Genomic DNA, 23,917 nt, shown 5'->3' with positions numbered 1-23,917 from the left:
GCCGTTTTTCGTTTGCTTATGCACCAATGGGACCTGAGCTTCACAGTTTTCCTTGAGCTGCAAGCTCATAACTCGAGTCATATAAAATACATAATTATGATATGATTAGAAAGTATATTGCTGCTAGTTTTATTGCAAGCGAGGCGGCCCAAATAAATGTATGTTTTCCACGAGAAGTCAAACCTCAGACCATCAGATTTCGAGACCCGATGTCCCACCACAAATACAAAGGATTTGTTGAGTTATTCTCCCTACATATTTTTCACAAGATAACAAATTAGCTCTTCTCGGCTATCCGATCTTTTTATTTCAATTATATGTCTAAGCAACAAATCGAATTAATATTTGTCTCCTGATCGACGAGTTCTACTTCACGATAAGATCCTTATCTCCTACGGCATTTTCTACTCGTGTTTAAGTAATTTACTCGAAGATTTGATAGGATCACTGCCTGATTGAATTATTAAGAACTATCTTTCGGAATAACGTACTGACTTGGTGACATAATGACTGATTGTCTGATTTACTGATCTATGAAAGACCAATAGACGGCTAGCTGCGTGAATTATTGTCTGACTGACGAACTTTTGACTTTGAAACTGACTTACCGAAAGTAGATTTTAACGATCAGCGGATTGACTGCATGGCTAAAATACAGAACGGCCATTTGATCTACTGACTGAATGTTCTTTTAGTTTACAGATTGACGATTACAAAGAAGTTAAATTACAGTTATTCTTCGTCAGAAGTGGGCGGTGAGGGCCTGGAGACGAAAACTCCCGGAACCTGAAGGAAAATACCAAATATAGATAAGATAACGGCAATCAAATAGCCAACAAGGAAAAGCCGATTTATGACGCGCGCAGCCAGCTGCCATTCTTCCTGTTTGTTCCCTTCTTCTTGTTTCTTCAGCTCCCGCTCGGCCATCATTGTAATGCCACTAGGTTCCCTGGGAAGGCGTCGACGAGCCAAGGAGCTACCATTGATTTCTCTGTCATTGGGATCTCTGTTCTCTAGAAAAATCGATGCGTACAAACGGGTTAGTGATCAATCAGCGACAAAGCATCAAGAGTGTAAAAGGAGAAAAGCCTGGGCTGAGATTTTGACTCGATTCCCGGCATTAGATTTTACAGCTGAGTCAGGCGAAAGCACATCGACACGTAAGATTTCTACTGCTGCGCTAACCTTTTTATAATTTTGAAATCATAGAGTTCCTTATTTGTCATACATTTGAGTCAGGCAATTTCCTTATCATATCTTGTAGCTTATTCTCCAAACTGATTTGGCTAAACATGGAGCCAACGAAACAATAATCTACACGGGAAATCTATAACAACACCCGTGTACACATACCGTTTATTTTGTAATCATTGTAAAAACGTTTTGGAAGTGAATCTTTCGTAACCAACGATCGGGTATTTTTTTATTTTTCCATCTTTTATTTTACCTTTTTCCAGGAGTGAAAAAGAGCAGCAGCTACTGCTGACTCGTGTGCTTCACGGAAAGAGAAGAAACCTGATCGTATGTCCATCTTTTTTAATTTTTAATTTTATTTTTAAGTCTCGAACCCCACCTTGTCCTTCCACCGATTCAGTTGCCATGGAGATTCCTTCTGGAACTTTATATAGCACTGCTTTAGCAACGTAACCGAGGATGTATACCTTAAAACAACAGTGACAAGCTCAATACATCGAAGTCAGGAAGACTATATCTAATATCCCTGATAACCAAGCAAAGAGATGTACTGTAACTCAGTGGAATAAGGAGAATTCATACCCTAACCCAATTCGGGATCCTTCCAATAGATGTGTTGTAATGATGGAACCTTAAAACCCAGCAGGTTAAAGCCAACGCGCTTGAGATCTCAATGATAGTCAACACGTAGTATCTGAAAAAAAAAAAAAAAGCCAAAACATTATCATATACAATGCATGCAGGACTATTGTCAAAGCCCCGCACCATGCATCCTAAAATAATGAAAGAGTGACCCCATGACCTTGTTTTTCCCGCCATTTTTTCACGTTTGCCGGTTGCGCTGTGCCTTTCCTGCTTGCAAGTAACCTGTTTTGCGTTTGCCGTATATGTAAGATTTTAGAGTCACTTTTCTCTCACAGATTCTCTCACTATTCCTTGTAAGTCCTTCATGGGCGCCTTCAGTTCCACCTTGAAGTGAGCTCACGCTAAGTTAAAGCAGTAAGGTTCTCTCTATTTTACGTGAAAAGTGAAAGGGCCAGCTGACGATTGCCGTTTCACGTTAAGTCTTCTCTCGATTGAAAAAGAGTTTGGTGAATGATGATAGAACTGAGCCCCGTCTTTCAGTGAGAACGTGAAGTTTTGTTTTTCAGACTCGTGAAATATGTACTTTTTTTTTGCCGAAGCACTTGCGCAATTTTGTTCCTGTCTTATCATGTACGGGCTTTTCTTGTTTTTCTGCCAAGACATTTAATTAGCGATGAACGCCTTACCCGAAAAATATTTATAAGGGGAAATCAAACTCAACTTACCTTAAAATCAGTGGTACCACCTCAGATGTCTCAGGGATATGCGTGGAAGCCAACAAATAAAACACAGTGAGTGACAGCAGGATGGTCACGCCCACTACCATTCTTTCGCCACTCTCAGGGGGAAGGGTGAATAAGATCAACGTCATGAATGACGTCACCATGCAGGGCGCAATGAGGTACACAAAGTAGTAGAAGACTTTGCGCCTGATGTGTATAACATACGTCACTGCCGATTTGTTTTCTGGGTTAGTATGGGTAGGCTTGCTTGACGATCTCAGGGCGTACACTCGCTCTAGGTACCATTCTCCACTTTCTACCAATAAAAAAGATAAAATGCTTTCATAACAGCACTGTTTGGTTGAAAAAGGACAACACAAATCAAACGAAATCAACGCTCCAAATAGACCTTTTAATTCATAACAGCGGGCACGATCATCAGTTGTTTTCTATGTGTATGACATGTCGTAGAGATCGATATCCTTCATGCTTGACTTTTGAATTCAAATTTTGTTTTTAAACATGTTCGCAAGGGTCAGAGAGGCTAATTTACTTTAATATACATAAAGGAAAGGCAGTTAGGCCCGATATCTATGAAATAATTAAACTTATTAAAAACTGGATCATTGGATAATGCAATTCAAGCCTTTTTATTGGCTTAGCCATTATGGTATATCAGCCAATATACCATAATCTACAATTATGGTAAGCGTGCGCGTCAGCTTAAAATCAAAAGGGAGCTAAAAAATCCGGGTTCTTCTTACAAAATGATAATTTCTTGGGGGCGTTTTTAATAAAACAATTATTCCACTCGCGCTTGTTGGATATGAGATGATTATAGCCAACTCGGCGCTACGCACCTCGTTGGCTATCTATCATCTCATATCCAACGCGTGCTCGTGGAATAATTGTTAAATATTCCGCTTCATATTTTGTAGTTCTTAATTTATCTATCTATCTTGAAGAATTAAGCCTATGGGGACTGACTCTACGAGGCCTAAATTTACGGAACATCCTCGAAATTAGCGAGAGTGTTCTCAGAATAAAAGCGCCCTTCACCTTTAAAACCCTTAAAACTTCTTATTGTAACTGAGTAAACTAGCTTGTCAGCTGAAAGAAAAAAAGCTTTCACAGAAGAGAAGAGATTACTATCGGTGCCACAGAAGATTTTTCCGGCGGCCTGAAACACAGTTAAGTGATAGTGCTCAAGCGCACACTTTAACTTTTTCGGCGGTTATTTGCAGGTTACGTATAGTGGGCTCTTGACCCCACCACACTCTCCAACCCCCAAAAAGAAAAGGGATAGATAAACGCAATGAAAGGTAAATAAACTACCTGTATAGTTTTGCAATATCACTGTGTCCTCAGGTTCCAGAACCAGTGCGCTTCTACTATACGTCCAGGATACAAACTTGAGCTTGCAGAACTGCTCGTCAAATGGGAAGTACCTGACACTTAACCTGCACGAGCTCTTGAGGATGACCGGCGCAAGCCAGCGGACTCTACCTTGGAAGGTTACTAACAATGGGTTGTGCATACCTACTGGTTTGCCCATTTTGTAGGTATCAGCACTGAAGAGAACATTTGTATCAAAGGTCGTAGGGTATTTTTAAGTTGAATTTTTCTTGTGTTAGCTTGTCAGGTATCTTAAAGATCCTTTAGCAGCTACATCACTTCTTCCCTGACATTTCTCGCAGAACTTATCAACCAATTCCCGCTAAATTTCTGATATTTAGGTAAATTTTAATTATATTTTATTAGAAGTTTTGCTGTGTAGTACCACTGAGTGTTTTTACGAGTTGTGCTGTATTCTAACGAGCCCTTAGGGCGAGTCAAGATATAAGCAAAGTGTTAACACTAAAACGTCTAAAAGTTATATTCCAACCGCTCTATTTTACGCACATTTCTCATAAGAAGGGAAAAGCGAATTAGATAGAGAATCTAGCTCGCGTAGCCGACCGGTTAAACAGGTTTTTTAAGGAAAAAAGTAATGAGTTGTCCAAATATCGCGTGATATTTGTGCTTGATTTACGCGTTATTTGTACTCTGCAGTTGGATATTGATAAGGATAAACGTTTCATATGCATGGCCTTACGTGTTTAACAGGACGGTATCCGGTACCCATACATCATCAGGAGACAAACTGATCTCGTCTATCCAACCGTAACCAGATTTGTTCCATCTTAACTCGGGATCAAACCAAGCCTGCAGAATTGAAAGCACTCAGTGGCATATCAAGTTTACAAGTCCGAAACCTTGATCACAAGGGTTGGTTAAGTGCGTTTCCCGCAATAGATTTCAAATTCTCCTTTTCCACCTTTGCCCACTGCTGACACATTATTCATGTAACGAAGGCTTGCATTTTTGTATCAGACAAAATAAAATGGAGAATGGACTTTTGACACTATAATTTTCTTTCAGAAAAAAATAATCAGTTGTTATGTTTTTGCATAACATGTTATTGGCTCTAAGACTCTGTAGGCAACTTTAATTGATAACATCACGCAAAAACCGTCACCAATCGATTTTCACTAAGCGGGGTGGTAATATATATCTCACTATCAAACAACGGGTAGCTTTGATCAGGAATCCCTCCTAAATTAACAAACGTCAATCTGTGTCATCGAAATTAATCATTTTCAGCGGTACCTTTGTTAGGACGATCGCACCACGCTTTCAAATGTTAATCCCGGGCACAGGGCAGGGAAAGATTTTTTAATGAGCCCAAAGTGTTGACGATACGCTCGTTCCCAGGGCCTTTTCCCTCAGCTGGAGGTGGGCCTTTTCCCGCCCCACCCCCAACTCCACCCCCAACTAAGGGAAAAGGTCCTGGGAACGAGGTTGGCGCTCATACTAACCTGTTTAAGCCACACACTTGTGATAATAACTTGTTTCTTGACATCCTAGATGATTCAATTGAGAAGATCGAAAATAATTGACATATATGTGCGTTGTATAGCAAATATGAAATAGTTTTGGTTTTCATCGATATATCATAATGGAAATATTTGGTCTCTCATACCTTGTAGGAATTTTTATCAAATTGATCTTCTTCAAATGCACAGATCCTCTGGTAAATATTTAATTCCCGTGTTGTTTTTTCTAATTTCACTTCTGATCTCAGTTTATCACAATTGAACTTTTCCTCAAACATACTGACATTCTTATTTTCGCTTCTGTTTTGCACTAAGGCCTTTTCTATTAGGATTATTTCTGCAACTAATTATGTACATGTGTAAAACTGTGCTTCGTTCTTGTTTTAAAAGTTCTAGTGGGACTCATAAAGTTCATATAAATGGCACATGGATTCACCTCCAGTTAAACCTCTGTCTGCATGCTGAACATGCCTACATACATTTTCACACTTCTTCTTACGTATGATGCACGATCCTCGCAGTAGATTGCGCTATTTAAGCAATAGCGAAAATCAGACCTGAAAAAAATCAGGCGCTATCTACTGCGAGGATCGTGCATCATACGTATCTAATACCACAGTTCAAAATATATGAACTTCATACATTCATTGTATCTCATTTATCACTTTCATGGGTTTATTACGAATCAACTTAACGGCCTGCTCCCAGTTGACTTGTTAGCTCAATTGGTAGAGCGCTGCACTAGTATCGCAGAGGTCAGTGGTTCGAGTCCCGTACAGGCCTGATTTTTTTCAGGTCTGATTTTCGCTATTGCATAAATAGCGCTATCTACTGCGAGGATCGTGCATCATACGTATCTAATACCGCAGTTCAAAATATATGAACTTCATATATTCATTGTATCTCACTTCTTCTTACCATCTCGAAAATCTGCACCAGTCTCAAACTTATGTTGACAGGCGTCGGTTGGGAGCTATTTTCGACCACTGGCCGTAGCCCCGTTTGATAATGCTCTAATAACTTCTCGACAAGTACTCTCTCGTGAAGGGCCATTGCTGTAAAAGAAATTATTTATGAGTTAACAAAGCTAGAAAACTAAATGAAAACTGTTATTGTTAATTGTGCTTGCAAGTTAATCACATCAACAGTATCGTAACTTTGTCAAGTAGAGGGTGGTCTTAAGAATGTTCAAATCGTCATTTGTAGGGGACCACAATGTGGCTATCTGGTAAAATTCTCGTTGAGTTTATTGTGAATCAGCTTGCATGAGAATTATTGAGGAAACCTTTTCCAATTGACATTTAATTTAAATTTGTATTGGAATACTGTTTTAAATCATCCTCGCCCCTGAGGGAATCAAATCGTAATGGATAAAGGTGATAAAATATTATAGCTTTGTTTAATCTTCCCTAAATTTATCACAGTTTAAAAGAATATGAAAACGGCAAACTGGTCATTCATTTTCGCAAGAAACGAAAAAACCAATGAAACGAAAACAAAATCGAGATACAAAAATACAAAAAAAAATTGAGTCTCGCCAAAACCAACAAAACTTAGAATCTTTTCAGTCACGACACAGGCATCTCTTAGTGAAAACCCTCTAAAGTACTTCATGGTAGTGGTGTGTAGTTTATCTGTCAGCATGATCTGCCAGTTGGAAAGCATTAAAATTCAGTTTTATATCATACCTAACACAGAGGGAAAACAAAATTTTTCGGGTAAACAGTGCCGGTCTGCGTTTGTAATAATCTACAAGCTCACAAAAAGAAAGATAAGAGAAAGGAAACGTAGCGTATAAGTAAGTTATCAATTTTCTGACTGTAAGCTGTTTAAGAGTTAGTTTGTCTTACCTTGCCCCCAATGTCCGGATAAAAATATTATTAAACAAGCGAGCGGCGACATTTTCCATGAATCGAGGAATGTCCTTATAAAGTGTTTTTATAGGGTTAACCTCTATATATCCCCTTTTGAGAGATATTTTTTTAATTTTTGATTTTCTTCTCTTGAATAAAGTATTGTATTGTTATGAAAACAGTTAAATATCCTCTCCAACATAGAACGTTGTGTCTGTCCCATCAAAAAACTGCATAGCATTATTTAATTTAAAGTTGTTAAAAATTCCTCTTTTGAAAGATTTTACAGGTATTTTGCAGGTGGTTATAAATGCACATGTGGCAATCATATGATTCACCATTTGCTCTCAAGTTACATTTTATTTATACTCGTAATTCGTCTTCTTATTAGATAAATATTCCTCGTTTTTATTGATAGTTATGTTATAATTCAACATACATTGCTTGTTAGAGTTTTTTTGAAATAGAGGGCCACAAGTTTATTAGTTGCTTCAACTATCCCGTGCCACCCTCTCTAAATAAAGTGTATTATAATAATCATCGATTTGAGAATCCAGCATTTCATCACCTTCAGCAAAATGTAACAATTGATATTAACATTAGAAATGGCAAGAACGAAAAATGAATTGCATCTTCGTGGTTTCAGTTTGAGTCAGTGGCAGTTCAGAATGAGAAGTAATTGTTTCGAAGGAAATTCCTCTGTAATTATGTGGCGTTATAAACATAAAGACACTGATAAGGATTAATTATTTAAGTTTATGTAACTATACGGAATGAAGTCAAATGTATGTACGGTAAACACACGATAGGAAAGTTAAATGACATGGAGTTGAACGCTTTCTACTTTCTTCAGATGTTCAAACTTTATAACGACAATCGCATAAGCTTATATTTATCTTATACGTAGAGAAAATCATGAGAAACATGCATTACTGAGATCCACTGCGGAGCAACCGAACCACTGAGACGAGCCACTCAGTGTACATAAAGAGCGTATGAGCCTGCAATTAACTTCGTCAGCGCAAAGAACAAACGAGCCACGAGCTTGCTCGTTTGGTGCATGGTTAAAAGTGACCCTGTCTAGTTTAGCCAAGGGTTCAGTCCAGCGCCCGAGTGATTTTTCCCCCGAAAATCGCGTCGCTCTGCTTTCAAAATTCGCAGCATTAAGGTCAAAAGATTCACGATTCTCCTCCTACCTTCCAATCGAAAATCCAGCCAAACGGACCGGAGCTAGCCCTCGAAGAAAATCAAAATCCCACTGTAATATATTGAGTACCCTGTAGGTCATAATTATTGTGTATGTACCCAGAGTGCATTGCAGAAATAAAGTTGTGTTGGTTGAAGTGGCCATGTTGTTGGGACCTCGTGGCTCCGTTTAGCCTATTATAATAGCAATATACTACACCCACAGTATTAGAGCGTCTGGGATGCGTAGCAAGATTCTCACGTGCCAGCCAAATATTTTGAATTAGTCATTGGTTTAACGTCGTCCAATCAGAAAAGGGTAATCAGCGTGAAGGTTTCTGAAATCCCAAACACCACCTGAATCACCTTTTAAGAGCTACAAGTCAAAGGGAATTTGTTCGATTGCTCTCAAATTTTGACAGTAGCTAGTTTTACATATAAACAACAAAACCGTGTCCCTGATTTTTTTTTATTTCTAAATCCTTCTTTTTCAAGAGCGATTTTTGTACGATCACTCCACATTTTTTTAATCCTATTTCAAAAATGTTCGGTAACTTTTCACTGAAATTGAATATGGCAAATCACAGATATGTTTTTTTACCGCTTTGGCACCGGAAACGGAGGAACACATTAAATAAGCGAAAAACAAAATTCCCTTTGACATCAGTGTAACGTTCAAAAGGTGATTCAGGCGCTCGCATTTAGAAGTCGTGAAAAATTCGACAATTAATTTTTTTTTGAAAATTTTTGGTATAGTCTGATAGCCAATCCTGTAAGCTTTAATTTGATATAGGAGTTTAGATATTTACAGTTTAAGGAGGCTCGTACCAGTTTCCTCGCGCGGGGAACAGGTCACTCTTGTGTGACGCGCGCGAGAGAAACGTGTGAAAGAAGCGCGAGATCAAAAGATGAAAATTCAAAACAAAGATGGCGGCGCGTGGAATTTTTTCTACTTTTGTGAGAAGTTTACCTAAGAGCTTGTATTTGATGTGTCGAGCGGCTACTGTGAATAAAGGAGATAAAAATTAAGATAAAGAAGACGATTTTTGGAGAAGTAAAGGTTGCTACACTTCACACTTAAAAGAAATATTCAACCGATATGAAATCTTACGACGGCGAAAAAGGAACTCAAGTGAAGGATAATCTACCTAAAGTGGAAGAAGACTTTGAAACTTAAAGGAAAATAATATGATATAGCCAGACGTCGTGTGTAAGATTTTTAAGATGAGCCCGGGAGGCTATCTTTGACAGCTGTTTAATGATTTTCTTAATTAGCAGTAAACGTCTGTAAACATCAGATCGTAGGCGCGCGCGCGAGCACACGCAATTGTCAGCGGTAGCTATAACAGATCATGAGCAAATGTCGATCTTATAGAATCCAGATTTTTAAATGCGCGAGGACGCGCGTGGAAATTGCTAAACTCACGAAAGCTATTGCATGAAAACAAGTCCGGTGACCCCTTCTTTTTATTGTTCCAATATGATAATAACGTCGAAAGGAATCATCAGCAAAAAAACTAGAAAATTCTACGGAAGGAAATTTGCGATGTCTGAAAATTGCCTTTTTTCTAGATTTTCTGAAATTCCGCCCCGTATAATTTTTTAAACATCTTTGTGCATTTTCCTTTTCAAGTGCCAAAAGCAATCACTGAAAAAAATCATGGGGTCACCGGGTTAGTTTTCGAATTATTTAAGCCACAAGCTAAAAAATGCGTCTGAATAAGCCTATGAAAGCGTTGCCATGGAAACTGCTAGTGACGAAATGACAGCTATTTTTGGATAACCAATGATTATATAATTCAACCCCGTAAAAGTATTCAACTGGCCTCGGTCAATCTTTCTGCTGTATTCTTTCAAAGTTACAAACCATCAAAACGACGAAAACCGGTACGAGCCAACTTAAACCGGACACGCTACATCGCTTGCACGCGAGACACCCCTGAAGGTGCACGGTAACCTTAAAAGATGACTGAATACGCGGTGAGCATCCTTACTAGGAGGAGTCCTTGTAGGTCTGTCTTTACTCTTTGACTGGCTAATAAACAACGAAGCTCCGTCATCTCTCACTCATGCGCATAACCGCGAATCCAGGAAAAAGGAAGGAGATTAAGAGTGTGTCTCTCTAAAAGTAGTCTCCTTCGCAGCCGCTCGGGCCGGAGTCACGCAACGCTCCCCGTCCCCGGGGAGCGTTGCGTGACTCCGGCCCGAGCGGCTGCGAAGGAGACTACTCTAAAAGCGGTCCGGTCAACTTTGCTTGAGACACAGATTTCCCTCATTTCTTGTGGGTTGTAAGACATTCTTGTGCCTATACTAAAACCACAATCCGTTTGATCGGATCTCTTTATTTTTCAAAGTTTTACGGAAATTAAATTTCACTCGAGCGAAGGCCTGTCGTGACACTTTTCAAGACTTTAATTTGAGACAACTTTGGAGGACAATTTAAAAAAGACAACGGAACTCAGAAAAAAACAATTACCACAGCCATGTATATTAATTGTATCTTATCCATCGAGGCGACTTTCGTGAACATCACATTTCAATCAAGGAAACAGGAAGACTTGAATGACACCTTATCGATTTGCTTAAGTCACACAAGCGAAAACCGATCAAATTCAAGGTAAATTTTTGAAAAAGTGAGGCGTTCTTAACTGATCCAACTAACATAGTTAGGAAGTAGATGCCATAGAAAAGGTAACTACAGAAAAAAACTTTGCGGCCCGACCTTTACGAAAACTTTATAACTCCACGGACTTACCTAATTTTCGGTAATCTCCAAGTTTGGCCGCCATTTTGAAAGACCTATCAACATGAAGCGTTGCAGGCACAAATCGAGCAGGTAGATCTAAAACCGTCAGAAATACATGCGAAAGCAATTCAAATAAACTTTACTTTCTATTCAAGCAGCAAAATGTGAAATTATTCGTAATACTTATCATTCCTACATTCCCATGCGACCATTTGTTCCAACAATTCAAACACAACTAGTGTTCAAATTCCCCTCGTCAGTCCACCTTAAGAAATTACCTGTGTCACCCAAGCTAAGACTCAAATGTGAAGTACGAATCAAATAACACAACTGCTTCTTCTTCGAGGCAATATCATGCTGGTATTTTGATTTTCTGATCGACAAGAACGGTGTTCACTAAGGGATCGCCATGTTTACCTCATACACGGACCGCTGGCCAGCCGCTGAGTGAAAACAGAACGGTGTGGGGTGGGGTGGGTGGGGCTTATCGTCATAAGATATTAGAATACATGCTTAAAAAACTTTGGGACTCCCAGTCTAAACCGTGAAGGCATGCTTAGTGGTACAGACTACTTTTATTTTGTTCACATAACTTTTCCCTTTAAATCAGGACTGGTATTAATTAATAGAGTTATCGATGTATTTTTAACCGGAGTACCCATATTACTTTTTGCTTGTCTTCTGTGGTATAAAATAAGGTGTCTATTTTACGAGAACCTTTTATTTATGCCCCATTGCACGGAATGAACACTGTACTTAGAATTTTTTTTCTAAGTCATTTCTACTGTTCCCAAGAATGCATGCAAAATCATTGCTTTATATACAAAGCTGACTCTAAAATATGATTTTCCGCAACAGTAACCAATGTCATTTACGTAAGGTGTTAATAAAACTAGCAATGTACAATTTTTAGTGTTTTCCACTTATAAGCTCGACATAAAATTGTTAAGTAAATCATGTTAGTCTCAGCTCATACCTTTAATCGATCTGACCTTTCATCACTAAACCCTATTCTTTTTGAAATGTTCAGCAAGCAACCGTGAGCGATAATCCTACTCTTGTACGTTGGATCAGCCATGATCTAATCGGCCCAAAGTAACGAATATAGATATAGAGGCAAGACCGAAACAACGTCTTCAGGAACCAGAAGAACTTCAGCCCTCTTCAGGCACCTGAAGAAGGCTGGTTTGGCCAGCCGAAATATAGTGCTCCGTCTTAAAACTTATCTACGTTGTATCGGTCTTGCCTCTATATTCCTATTCCGTTTTCATTTTCAAATTTATTGTCCATTTTTTTTCATACGACAACGACAAAGAGTTTTAAAAGTAAACCGAATGTTTGGTGTACCACGCTTTTTATATACAAAAACATGGTAAAGGCCGGCTAAATAAGCTCCTCCCCTCGGCCTGCTCCTTATTTTTGGTTGCTTTCGCCCCATGCCTCTGCACGACTCCCTGTTGGCTGAAAGGAAATTTGAAAGACTACTATGCAGGACGCCTTTTCTTTTTCATTTCATTTACCCTCTACAATTCTTTATAAGTATGTTTCGTGTTGAGATTTGGAGCAAACTTTCTCCGCTAACCCGGCTGCCCTGGGGTCCACGAGGGATCACGAAGTTTATGAGGTGTGGCCTGAATGTCATCAAAACAACCACTGGGCAAATACATGGGACGCAAGTGTTCTCTGTTAAAAACAATACAGGTGTGGTTGGACAACAACGGTGTTTAAGGAGGCTCAGAAAGGTTTTCTGCTGCTGTGGTGTTTTTGAAACGATGACAGGTTACAAGAAAAGAGCTTAATCGTGTGGGCAAACTATAACCATATTTGCAACTATATTGTTGGGCAAGACGTAAGGTCCCCAAACAGACACTCAGTTTTCAGTTATTGTAAATTATCTGAAAAACTAAGTCGGTTACCTACCATTTTAGTTTCTTTGTAGGAAAGCTCCCGAATTTCTTTAACTTTTCAGAAAGTATGAAACAAATTTATCTAGCAGATTTTAAGACTTCTTCCTGTACTCATAATTGATGCAAACGCGATACGAGTTCGGGAGGTCGAAAGGAACTCGCTCTAACTTTGTATACTCGATACGATTTCACTGTTTTCCGCGCCAAGGGAGCAATTCATGAGTGGTCTGTGGTTACGCTCGCTAGGCAAAGAATGGGTTTATGACTTTCTCACTCAAATGAAGAGACTCCCGTTACTCCTATGAAATAGTTAAACAGAATACAGACTGCGAGCAGTTTCTTATTTTTCTTTAAATATAGTGAGGTCACGCGTATCCTGTGAGCATGGAGAAGCCGCGAGATTGGTGACTCGTGTGTCGCGTCTTTGCCGCTCCACGCTCTTCGGAGTTGAGCAAAGACAAGAAACTTTACCACTGATGCGATACAAGAGGTTCAATTGTTATCTCGATTATCTGAACACATTTATTTACAGTACATGGTAAAGATTTGTTTACAAATATATGAACTGATGCCGATCCTTTTTGAAACGAAATGTATTTAAAGAGAAAAAGAATACCCGGAGCAAAACAAAAGTTGTCTAGATCTGCAACACAAAGCATGCTTTTGCACAAAGACTGAGAATCGTAATGTATATTATGATGCCTTGATGAATATATTCGAATGTTCCCAAAAATCTTCTGATAATCTGCCCGCACCCACCACACACCCTCCCCCTCACGACTGAGCCGTGCTGATTTCACTTAGCGGCTGGTCAGCGGTTCGTTTATTAGGTAAACATGGCAATCGCTTCGTGATCGCCGTTCTTGTCGATCAGAAAATAAAAAAACTAGGCTGATATTGCCTCGAAGATGAAGCAGTTGTGTTATGTGATTCGTAATTCACATTCGAGTCGAAGCTTGGGTGACACAGGTTATTTCTTATGGTGGAATCGACGAGGGGAATTCGAACACTAGTTGTAGTGTTTGAATTGTTGGAAGAAATGGTCGCTTGGAAATGTAGAAATGGTAAGTTTAACAAACAATTGCAAATTTTACCGCTTGAATTGAAAGAAAAGTTCATTTGAATTGCTTCCGTATGTATTTCAGATGGTTCTAGATCTACCTGCTTGGTTTGTATCTGTTACGCTTCATGTTAACAAGTCCTTCAAAATGGCGGCCAAACTCGGAGAACTTGCAGCTAAATACAGGAATTGCGCCGGCCTGTGATTGGAAGTTAAAAATAGTATTAGTCACGCTGTTGAGCTCAAGAGACTTGTAGATCACGTAGGCATTTGTGGTCGAAAGTTATGTTAGCATGAAAAGTCTTTCCTTTTTTCAAATCAAATAAACACAGACTTTTGTATTATCGCTGGAGGAGAAATTTTTGGGTCAAATCTACTTCAGTAAAGGGGTAAATTTATGGCGTAGATTTGCAACCTACCGTTCGTTATTCATGGTCGAAAATTCACCACTGAAACAGCAATAATATTTGTTTTCGCTTCAGTATCAAGCAGTTTTCGTTCGTTAATTGACTCGTTGTGTAATATGTTCTGTTTGCAAACGTTTCGCTCTTGGCCATAATCGTTCTGAACGCGCTTTCAACCCGGTGCTTTTCCTGCCTTTAACGCTTTCAACTATTAAATTCAGGAATTGCACCGGAAAGAATACTTAACCTCGGTGTCGATTACATGATTTAATTAATGAGATACCGCTGTTTAGAAACCTTGCACATTCTCTTTTTTCGAAACTTTCGAAAAAGTATTAGATCATTTAGCAGAGGAGCTGCATGTGAATGTTGGCTTCCTCCAACAAGGAGATCATTTAGCAGCTCCTCTGCTAAATGATCTAATACTTTCGAGAATAAATCTCTTTGAGTTTTCCTTCAGTAGTTTGACCTAAGTAAACACATTTTGTAGTGTATTGTCAATATTGTACTACCTTTTCGTCTGATCCTAATTTGAATTATATAGTGAATGCAAGTCAGTTACGCATTACCTCTGCAAACAGTGTTTCCAGCTTCTGAATTATTAAGCAACTAGGAATATTACAACTCCTCACAAGATGGGATGCTAAGGCATCTAACCCTAACCCTCTTCCCCCTGTATGATTATTTAGATTTTCACAAATAAATTTTCAGTGCCCATTTTTACACCTAGATCTAGCCTGTGTGACAGGCATTCAAAGGAGAGGATTGAAAGGGAGAAGTGTGTGTGTGTGTTTCAGGATGTTGAATTGTATTTGCCTTTGTTTATGGAATGTGAAATTTTCTAGTGAATGTCATTTGCCCACAAAATCTTTTTCTTGCAGTGTCATGAATATTCATTATGTAAATTTTAACCCTCATTAAAATTCACAATTGTTCAAAAATGATTCTTACCTCAATTTGACTGTTTTCCATTATGTGAGCGAGCGGAAACACTGGAGAAGCAAGACTTTAAAACTTTGGGCTTGAAAGCACTAATAGTTGGACGATTTTCCCGCGAAAGTTTTGAAAAAAGAGAATATGCAAGGTTTCTAAACAGCGGTATCTCATTAATTAAATCATGTAATCGACACCGAAGTTAAGTTTTCTTTCCGGTGCAATTCCTGAACTTAATAGTTAAAAGCGTTAAAGGCAGGAAAAGCACTGGGTCAAAAGCGCGTTGTGAACGGGAGCTGTGGACAAAATAACTTTGCGAGTGAAGATCAAAGGCTTTGGACTGAAGGAAGAAAGATTATCGCGTTCGGCATTTCCATTTTTCACCGCTGGAAGTCGACCCATCGGGCCGGTGCAATTCTTGTATTTAAGACTTGCGTTACAGAAAGGAATTGCACCAATAGTCTAGCGGTTATCGACCAAAATTGTTCAATTTGATGATAAAAGTATGAAACCTGACCACATTACTAATGACCCCAAGACTAACATTTTGTGATATAGGGCCATTTCAAATAAACTTCTGGAGACGAGAACTACGCATGTCAGAAATTAACCAACATGGAAACGAGGCTGAGAATAAAAATCCTATTTAAACGATAATGTTTGGAGCAATATGTCACAAAAGCTTGCAAACATGAACCACTAAGTTATTTAATAGATTGTAATATTTATTTAATGCTGTCACGTGACTATCTTCCTTTATATTTATCGAAGTATTTGGGTACCCTGTGGTGAAACGTTGAATATACATGCTTGCAATGTTTTCTGAAGAACAATATTGGTAAAACTAGTTTATCTCAGAATATTAAACGGTTATATCTTTCCTTCATTTGATATTCTCTCAAGTTACTTCAGGACGCTGTTCAAATCATCCTAAATAAGCGTTTTGTTCACTGATTTGGGAACTGAACTATTGAAATAAACTTTCTCTTTGGTGGAACTGACAAACATTCATCTATATTACCCAAATTAAGCAAACGGTTAGTGTTCTAATAAAGTTTGGTCGACATGCACCAAGTTCTAACTGCAGCAATGTAAATAGTTAGCAGTTACCGCCACAGTTGCACAAGCCAGTGCATGCCAAATTGGCCTTCATGCACTTGCGCCTTCCTCTGCATGATGCTTTACATCCACATCGGATGAGTTCGTAACAAGTGTCCTTTGCTTGTGGGAGGGCTGTCCAGTACGGTAACCATAGGTTGTTTTGTTGCTGCCATCCCCAGTCTGATGGACTTGGAAGTATTGACTGACGAAGGAAGGTTTGGCCCCACACATACCCCCCTTGAAACACCGCTCTTTTGACATGCTGCTCAAGTGAGGCTCTGGTAGGGGGGTATGCTGTCCAGATTTCTCGACTTTTTTGAAAATAGCTCCTGTCGCACCTCATTAACTTTCACAAGGCTGCTCGTACGGTCATACAAAAGGACAACGAACCTCTCAAGCACAGCCATGCAATCGTCGGTGATCTCTTCCGGTGATGCTTGAAGGACTCTGAGGACTGGTGTTAGTTCAGGAAAGACCCCCCACACGTCCCACGCCGTCCTTTTTCCACGCCCATTAAAAAACGACACAGTATCACATCCAGTTAGGGCATGAAACATTGGTAAGGTCGAGGCTTTATCACGGCCCAAGGACGTTGCTACGACATGCACAGGAATATTTCGTACATTCTTTCCAGATCCATGGGTAACCCAGACCTCATCTGCTTGAAGAATGCTAGCCACTGAAATAGCAAGCACAACCACATCTGTATCGTTGCTTCTTATCCTAGTTCGTCGATGTCCGCGCGAGGTTGCCTCCAGGGCGTGGACCATTAAGCGGGTATCTGCCTCTTCATGGGTGCATGGTGCAAGGAAACCAAGATCCATTCTCTTGGTAGTCAGAGATAGGACACTCTCGCCATAGGAAGTGTAGATCTCCTTACCCTCGGGAACCTCCAGTAAAACCACCTTCAATACAATTGATACAAATATTTGCGAATAAGATATATTTATCGATATGTTTAAACTGCTAAAAAGCCCCACTTGTGCTCAAGAAATCTTACCAAGTACATACCTTGTTTGCTAGAAGTTTGAACAGTTCGTCCTTGTTGTCGTCAACTCTCAGAAAGCCTTTCCAGTCAGCGGGAATTCTCGTTGATGCCATTACTTTGCGCCGTTGTCCAGAACCTCTCTTTTCTCGCAATGATCTCTTCAGTGAATCGTCCTGATAGACATCCCATACCAGGTCAACTCTTTTCGCTGTTTCAAGGTGTTTCAGGATGTAAGGGGCGAACACAGTACTGAAGTACTCATCAAATGTGCGCACTGTTTTTGGCTGTAACATCTGTTCGATAACAGCTCCATCAATGATGACTGCATCAACAACTGGTTGAGGTGCGATATAACTGGTTGAGGTGCTGGGCAAACACTTCAGCAAGTCTGCCTTCTGTCCTCCCCTGAGCTGGCCAAGCAGTGAAAGTGATGGCTGCCATGGTTGGTTCTCGTATTTGAAGAAATCTTCCAAGTTTCCATCCCGGATTTGACAAGCTATGTACAGCCTCGAAAACAGAGAACAGTCCTCCTTCAAAACTTCCACTTTCGCCTTGTCTTTCGAAACGATCTTCTTGTTCGGAGTGCTCATTGTAGGGAGATTATTCTTCTTAAGCGGGTATGTAACTGGCTTGCTTCTGTCAATGAATCGCTCTTTAATAAACAAATTTAATCGTTCCTCTCCAATCTTTCTTGCATTGCGGACAGTTCTGACTACAGCATCATACATGATATCCTTAGTATGGATCGCCATCAGGTTTTCACCTTCTTCCAAAAACGGGTTCCCAAGTTCTTCATATGAAGATACAGTATTCAGAACGTCTTTGGAGAATGCATTCTGGACCGCCGGCTTCTGCTCGTGATGGGCCACATTTTCCTCTGTCGAAGGGTTTCCGCCTTCAAATTCTTGATATTTCAGGACCTGCCACCATCCATCTTCTTAGAGCTGCTGGATTCTCGGTAAGGCCAACTGCGCCTCCTTCTCCTTTAACGACGGCATTAACCTGCTCGTGAAAATGATCTAGCGCTATGGACGAGAACAGTTTGGTGGTCCTGTGTACTACAAAAGAGCCATCGATGAAATATTTGTACACACTTGGATGAGTGGATTGAAGAACACACATGTCTCTGTAGTGCACAGAGAGCCACTTGGCGTAGTTAGAATGGTCCATCACAAACATCCATGGCAGTATCTGTCGTAATGCGTCGATGTACAAAGAAAAGTTACCTTCTCGGAGAGCTCTCACCAGCCGAAGACAGATCAACTCAAGATGGAGTACTTTTGACCAGTAATGAAACTGCGGGGACTTTTTCTACATTGCATCTTTCCATTCTTCTTTCAACAACAGGTTTTCTTGCTCATTTTCTCTCGATTTAGCTTGATATATACTGTAGGCTTTACTCATCAGAATATGTAGACTTGCAGCCGTCACCTGGTGTGCGCGTCGTGTACAGGTTACATGGCTTGCTGACAGAAATGACTCTGCTACCCCTTGCGTTGCTACTCCTGCGTTACACATGACCTCTGCCCACCCGCTGCCACTCAGCCACTTACCAACCATTTTGAGCGATGCCATCTCTATGTGCAGTCCCCCGAGCATAATGACGAATTGTGCTTCACTGAACTCGGGAAGTGTCCACTGAATTTGCTTTGCTAAGGCAAACAGTGGCTGATCTAATGCGATGACTGGAGTCTGTGAGGGGTTGACGTGCTGCACAGCAGCCTTGATCACACACATACTGTGCGCTATCATGGCCAGGGAATGCGCATTCTCTGCAAAAATCGGCAGCAGAGAGATAATTGCAGGCTTGTAGCTACACGGTAACGATTGAGAAGCTCTATATGCTGCCCACGATACAAAATCTTTGGGCTGAAGTTTCTCCTTTGCAACAAGTTTCTGAGTATTGCTGACCCAGTCATTCTCATTATAGCCACGTTCATCAGAAAGGGAAACACGGGATGTTATTAACTGCTGTGGTACCTCGGGAGCATTTAAATCACCGGTGGGTAGTGCCATAGGTGTAACTTCACTGTAACTTGACGGAAGACGAGAAATGGTCTTGGAGGTTGAAGGTTTAGAAGGATCAAAGACGTCGGTGTCTCTTGGTGTTCCTAATTCGTCATTGCAAGGATGTTGTACAAGAGAAATTGCTGTACCATGAAACGAGCTCTGGGAGCTGGTGGAACTCGGGTTGTGATCAATGTTATCAACGCAGCAGTAGTGAATAGTTCCCCTCTAAGTTTAGAAGGACACACAACTTCTTCACGCTCATACCTCTCAATGACGCTATTTGTTATTTCGGTAGACACAGAGAGGAACCTGTCGTATGAAATACACATACCTAGGTTATAAAAGGTATCGATGAGAGACCTGTCTCTGGTGGCTCCATGAATTTTCAGAGCTCTATAAATGGGCAGCGGGCACTCTCTTGATCTTATATGGTGCGTGCTCTCAGTGGCCTCAGGTCCATCGCGAGGTCTTGAAATACTGTTCCATACAATAAGTTGTGCGATTGAAAGACAGGCCTGACTATCAGAAGGGTCGATAGTGGTAGTGGGACCTTTGATAATAATACCAACTAACGTTAGCAAGGAGACTGGAACAGCATTTTTCTAACATTCAGATAAAAAGTTGCCGTTGAAGGAGTTTTTTACTTTCAGGATCTGTCTTCTTACAATATGTGCTGCTCTCGCCAGACACCATGCATCTGAATCCATCTTTTTAACCTTTGAAAGCATCCCACCAATTTCATGCTGTGGTACCAGTTGAATTTCTCTGCCCTCTGCATGCGCCGTAAGTTCAGGAAATGCTGCTTGCACTCTCTCCCTAAGCTGTGTTGCATTCACCTTTCCACACTCAGCACCTAGCTCCTGTACTTTAGAGGTATAAAATCTCACCAAGTCTGAAAGAGTGAGTACTGCAGGCTCTTCTACTTCGAGACATTCGTCAATATAAACAAGCAGCTCTGCAAATGCAAGCTCATCCAGCTGGACTGATGTGTCGTCGGCAGGTTTTAAAGCCTTTTGTTTAAAAGGTCTGGCCTTATTATACAAGGCAACCAAGCACTTTGCATGGTACTTTGCCTCGATGGCAATTAAATCACCAACAGACAGTTTAGCAATAAGTTTTCTCTCATTCAGAACAGCGGCACACTCTCTGACCTTTTTGTCAACATCAAGGGTCAATGCAGAATGAAGATTGCCAGAACTATCGTATTCGTCACAGAAAAAACATTGCCTTTGGGAATTATAACGTTCTACACCAGATCTCCTAGCCTTCACGGGGCTAGAGGGAATTTCTTTTTCTGTTTCATCAATTATTTCCTCTGCTGCAGCTTCAGCTAATTTTCGTTTCTTTGCACGCCCTAGCTTGGTGTTATTATACAGATCTCTACACGATTTATGCCAGGAAGCTTTGTTGTGGAGTAGCGTTTGTTCGAATGCTTCGTTTTCATCTAGCGGCAACTCAAAGCTAATGACATTAATTTCTAGCTTCTTGAATTCCTGGTTATTTCTAATAAAGGAAACGTAACCAGCACCAGCATCTTTTCTTTTTGAGTTTGCAGGACACTGTAAACTTTCCCCGGTGGTTTGCTGGCAAATAACACATCGGTTCCAGTCCATGATTAGCTGAAAATTGAAATCCACTTTTACTTTTAAATTTTAACAGGACAAAAAAACACGATGAAAATATCCAATTTTACACTAACATCTTGTTATGGGGGTAGAATAATCTATTTCTCATTAATAAAGGCAAAAAATAACATATTTTACGTAAAATCATACTTGTTTCTCACCTGAAATCTCTGTAAGTGATGGTGGCTACCATCTTGAAAACCGTGCGAGTCCTGGGCTCTAGTGCCGAGGCAAAACCTTCTAGCTCCTAAGCGGGATTCCAGCGGCACGCTACTTTGTGCTGGGAGAATTTTTTTTTTCTTTTTTTGACAACACCCCATTGTGTTCTCCCCTAAAACACTTGAAACATATATATTCTAACGTTTCACCACATGAACCCAAATACTATGCCAAAATAAAGGAAGGTAGTCATGTGACAGCATTAAATAAATATCAAAATTTATTAAATGACAGTGGTTCATGTTTGCAAGCTTTTGTGACATATCCTTGGGTTTCACCCACGTGACCAATACCTTAGCAACGGTTACTATCCGCCATCTTGGTGTCCCTTGAGCGTAAACAAACCGTATCTAACGAAGAGTTCATGTGAGAAAGAAGGGATGGTTTTATGTATTGTTGTTGGCTGTTCGAGCAAAAGTGGAAAGCATAAAGACTAAGGATTTTTTCGTATAATAATTTAATAATTTTATTATTTCTATGGCGCAAAATTCATTGGATATATGATTTAATGCGCTATACCTAAGATCATTACAAATCAAGGGGAAGAACAGGAGGAACTAGAAGTTGTTGTATGGTTCGAGGCTTGCGGCTGTTGTAGATCCTCGATTTTTTGGTCGAGCTTTTCTTTGAGCTTCTTAGCCGATGAGAAATCGATGTCTTTAGCCCTCGCATACGACACTTCATTGACATATGTCGGCAAAATCCATGAGCATTTTACCTGAGTGCAAGCAAGCTTGAGGTGTCACGAAAACTCACACCCCGAAAACTCAGACCTCAGACCCCGATAACTCAGACCCCTCGAAAATTCAAGAGATAAACTCGACTCATGATCACTCCTGGTAATGCCGCGTGTATTTTGACGTTTTGGGTCTTGATCCAACTGAAGCAGCAAAAACAAGGCCGCAAGTTGCACGTTTCGCAAAATCGTCCGATGGTTGAGCCTTAAAACATTTTAGAGTGACACAAGACTTCATTTTGCTTAGATTTCCTCCATTTTTCCCGTTAATTTTGAGCTTTTCATTCACAGTTAACTGGATCAAATGCGCTCGCTCCAACACCAAAGTATTAAAATGTGGCGTGATGTTGACGAGCCGAAAGGGACATTTGTTTACTTTTTTGTACTTCGTCGCACAGATCCTTGTTGTCGCTCTGTTAAAATTCTTAAATATTTCGCGATAATAATGGATACAAACAGAGACTCGGCCCACCAGTCCCAAAACGAAGACAATTTTGCGACCCTTAGGCTAGAGTTCTTAAATGAGGCAGAAAGAGAAAAACAACGGGAAAGAAGACTCGGCATCAGCGCCGTCACGATTCGCTTCACTGAAGAATAACTCTTGATATTGTTGTCCGTCTTTCGCGTCGGATTTGTTGCATTATTCCACCGGTTATGTTATAAAACAATTGTTTCATGCTTTATGCTATGCACTATCGAATTATGGAGCACTTTGGAAGCTTGGAGAACACTTCGAGGGATCTGAGTTTTCGGTGTCTGAGTTTTCGTGACACCCAGCGAGCTTGCCATGAATTCGAGTAGTTGCTCTAATATAAAATAAAACACTCGCGATATGTGAGCATGACTCAGCCAGTCCAGCTTTGCATCCAAAGCAATGGGCTGACAAAATAGTCCCATTGTTTTCGGAAATGACCCAAATGTTCACAAAAGGATCATTCATATGCTGTGAATGCCAAACTCGTGCTCTCACGACATACTTGCCGGCGATTACTTTGCCTACAACTGAGGTTACAAATCCCGACACCATTTGATTAAACGCCTCTAGACTCTTGAACGCCTTGAACTGCTTCTTGGTGTAGAAGCTGGTCTCAAGAACGAGGTAACTCAGCAAATCCGACACTTCCACAAGAGGCAAGCATTTTGGACTGAACTTCTCGGCTGTCACGCTTGCAGGGTCAACCGCGATGACCGAGATCTTTTGTAAACATCTTTCCTTCCAACTCTCTAAGCTTTCGGCATACTCAGAGGGCACTGGGATACCTTAAGATGAATGCCAGATACTTTTATCGCTTTTTTCTTTCTGGATATTCATGTAGTTGGCGAAATAATACGGCGATAAGAGAGAGGGCTTCACTATAGAAATCGACTAATTATGCATAAATTTGACACCCGAGGGACACCAACATGGCGGATACTAACTTCAGCAAAGCTTGTGACGTCACCTGAAACCCAAGAATTGCTCCAAACAATATCGTTTAAATATGATTTTAGTTCTCAAAGTCGTTTCCATGTTGGCTAATTTTTGACATGCGTAGTTCTCATCTCCAGACGTTTATTTGGAATGGCCCTATATCACAAAATGTTAGTCTTAGGATCATTCGTAATGTGTCCAAGTTTCATGCTTTTATCATCAAATTGAACAATTCAGTGTTTTTTTGGCCGATAACAGCTGGACTACAAGGGCAAAACGTTTGCAAATAGAACATATTACACAGCGAGTCAATTAACGAACGAAAACTGCGCGATACTGAAGCGAAAACAAATATTATTGCT

General features: G+C 40.2%; 1 protein-coding gene and 2 long non-coding RNA genes across 5 annotated transcripts in view; 2 read left to right on the top strand and 1 right to left on the bottom strand.

The window, feature by feature from the left end:
* The window catches only part of LOC148739592 (uncharacterized), a 5,996-nt gene extending 4,587 nt beyond the window's left edge, over positions 1-1,409 (top strand). Inside the window, exon 2 of the long non-coding RNA XR_015996078.1 lies at positions 696-1,409. This is a non-coding gene — a long non-coding RNA (uncharacterized LOC148739592). The remainder of the gene's footprint in view (positions 1-695) is intronic.
* Positions 283-11,256, bottom strand: LOC111342349 (acetylcholine receptor subunit alpha). 3 transcript variants are annotated; one of them, XM_022949423.2, is made up of 10 exons: positions 7,228-7,515; positions 7,066-7,126; positions 6,296-6,432; positions 5,360-5,404; positions 4,597-4,706; positions 3,837-4,072; positions 2,505-2,817; positions 1,777-1,888; positions 1,574-1,661; positions 283-1,013 (listed from the first exon to the last, which is right to left on the bottom strand). In XM_022949423.2, exons 3-10 carry the CDS (start codon positions 6,428-6,430, stop codon positions 733-735), a joined length of 1,320 nt encoding a protein of 439 aa, XP_022805158.2. In that variant the 5' UTR covers positions 6,431-6,432; positions 7,066-7,126; positions 7,228-7,515; the 3' UTR covers positions 283-732. The 3 variants fall into 3 exon arrangements, with proteins under 3 accessions (XP_022805158.2, XP_088603261.1, XP_088603260.1); XM_088747135.1 differs by lacking the exons at positions 7,066-7,126; positions 7,228-7,515 and adding an exon at positions 11,171-11,256; XM_088747134.1 differs by lacking the exon at positions 7,066-7,126.
* A 2,655-nt stretch (positions 11,257-13,911) lies between these two features.
* On the top strand, positions 13,912-14,474 carry LOC148739591 (uncharacterized). Its single transcript, XR_015996080.1, has 2 exons — positions 13,912-14,132; positions 14,214-14,474. It is a non-coding gene; the product is annotated as an uncharacterized LOC148739591 (long non-coding RNA).
* The last annotated feature ends 9,443 nt before the right edge of the window (positions 14,475-23,917 follow it).

The sequence above is a fragment of the Stylophora pistillata genome, chromosome 2 (genome assembly GCF_964205215.1).
Source record: "Stylophora pistillata chromosome 2, jaStyPist1.2, whole genome shotgun sequence".
NCBI classification, from domain to species: Eukaryota; Metazoa; Cnidaria; class Anthozoa; order Scleractinia; family Pocilloporidae; genus Stylophora; species Stylophora pistillata.
The sequence above is the reverse complement of the archived record's forward strand: the minus strand, read 5'-3'. Positions and strand labels throughout refer to the sequence as shown.

What these genes read in the sequence shown, in the direction of transcription:
- LOC111342349 (XM_088747134.1), bottom strand. Translation starts at nt 7,279, where the DNA reads ATGTCGCCGCTCGCTTGTTTAATAATATTTTTATCCGGACATTGGGGG. An exon ending in TGGTGCAGATTTTCGAGATG is followed by an intron (nt 5,405 to 6,295) that starts GTAAGAAGAAGT and finishes TGAATCATCTAG; the next exon opens with GATGTCAAGAAACAAGTTAT. An exon ending in TGAATCGGTGGAAGGACAAG is followed by an intron (nt 1,014 to 1,573) that starts GTGGGGTTCGAG and finishes CGATTTTTCTAG; the next exon opens with AGAACAGAGATCCCAATGAC.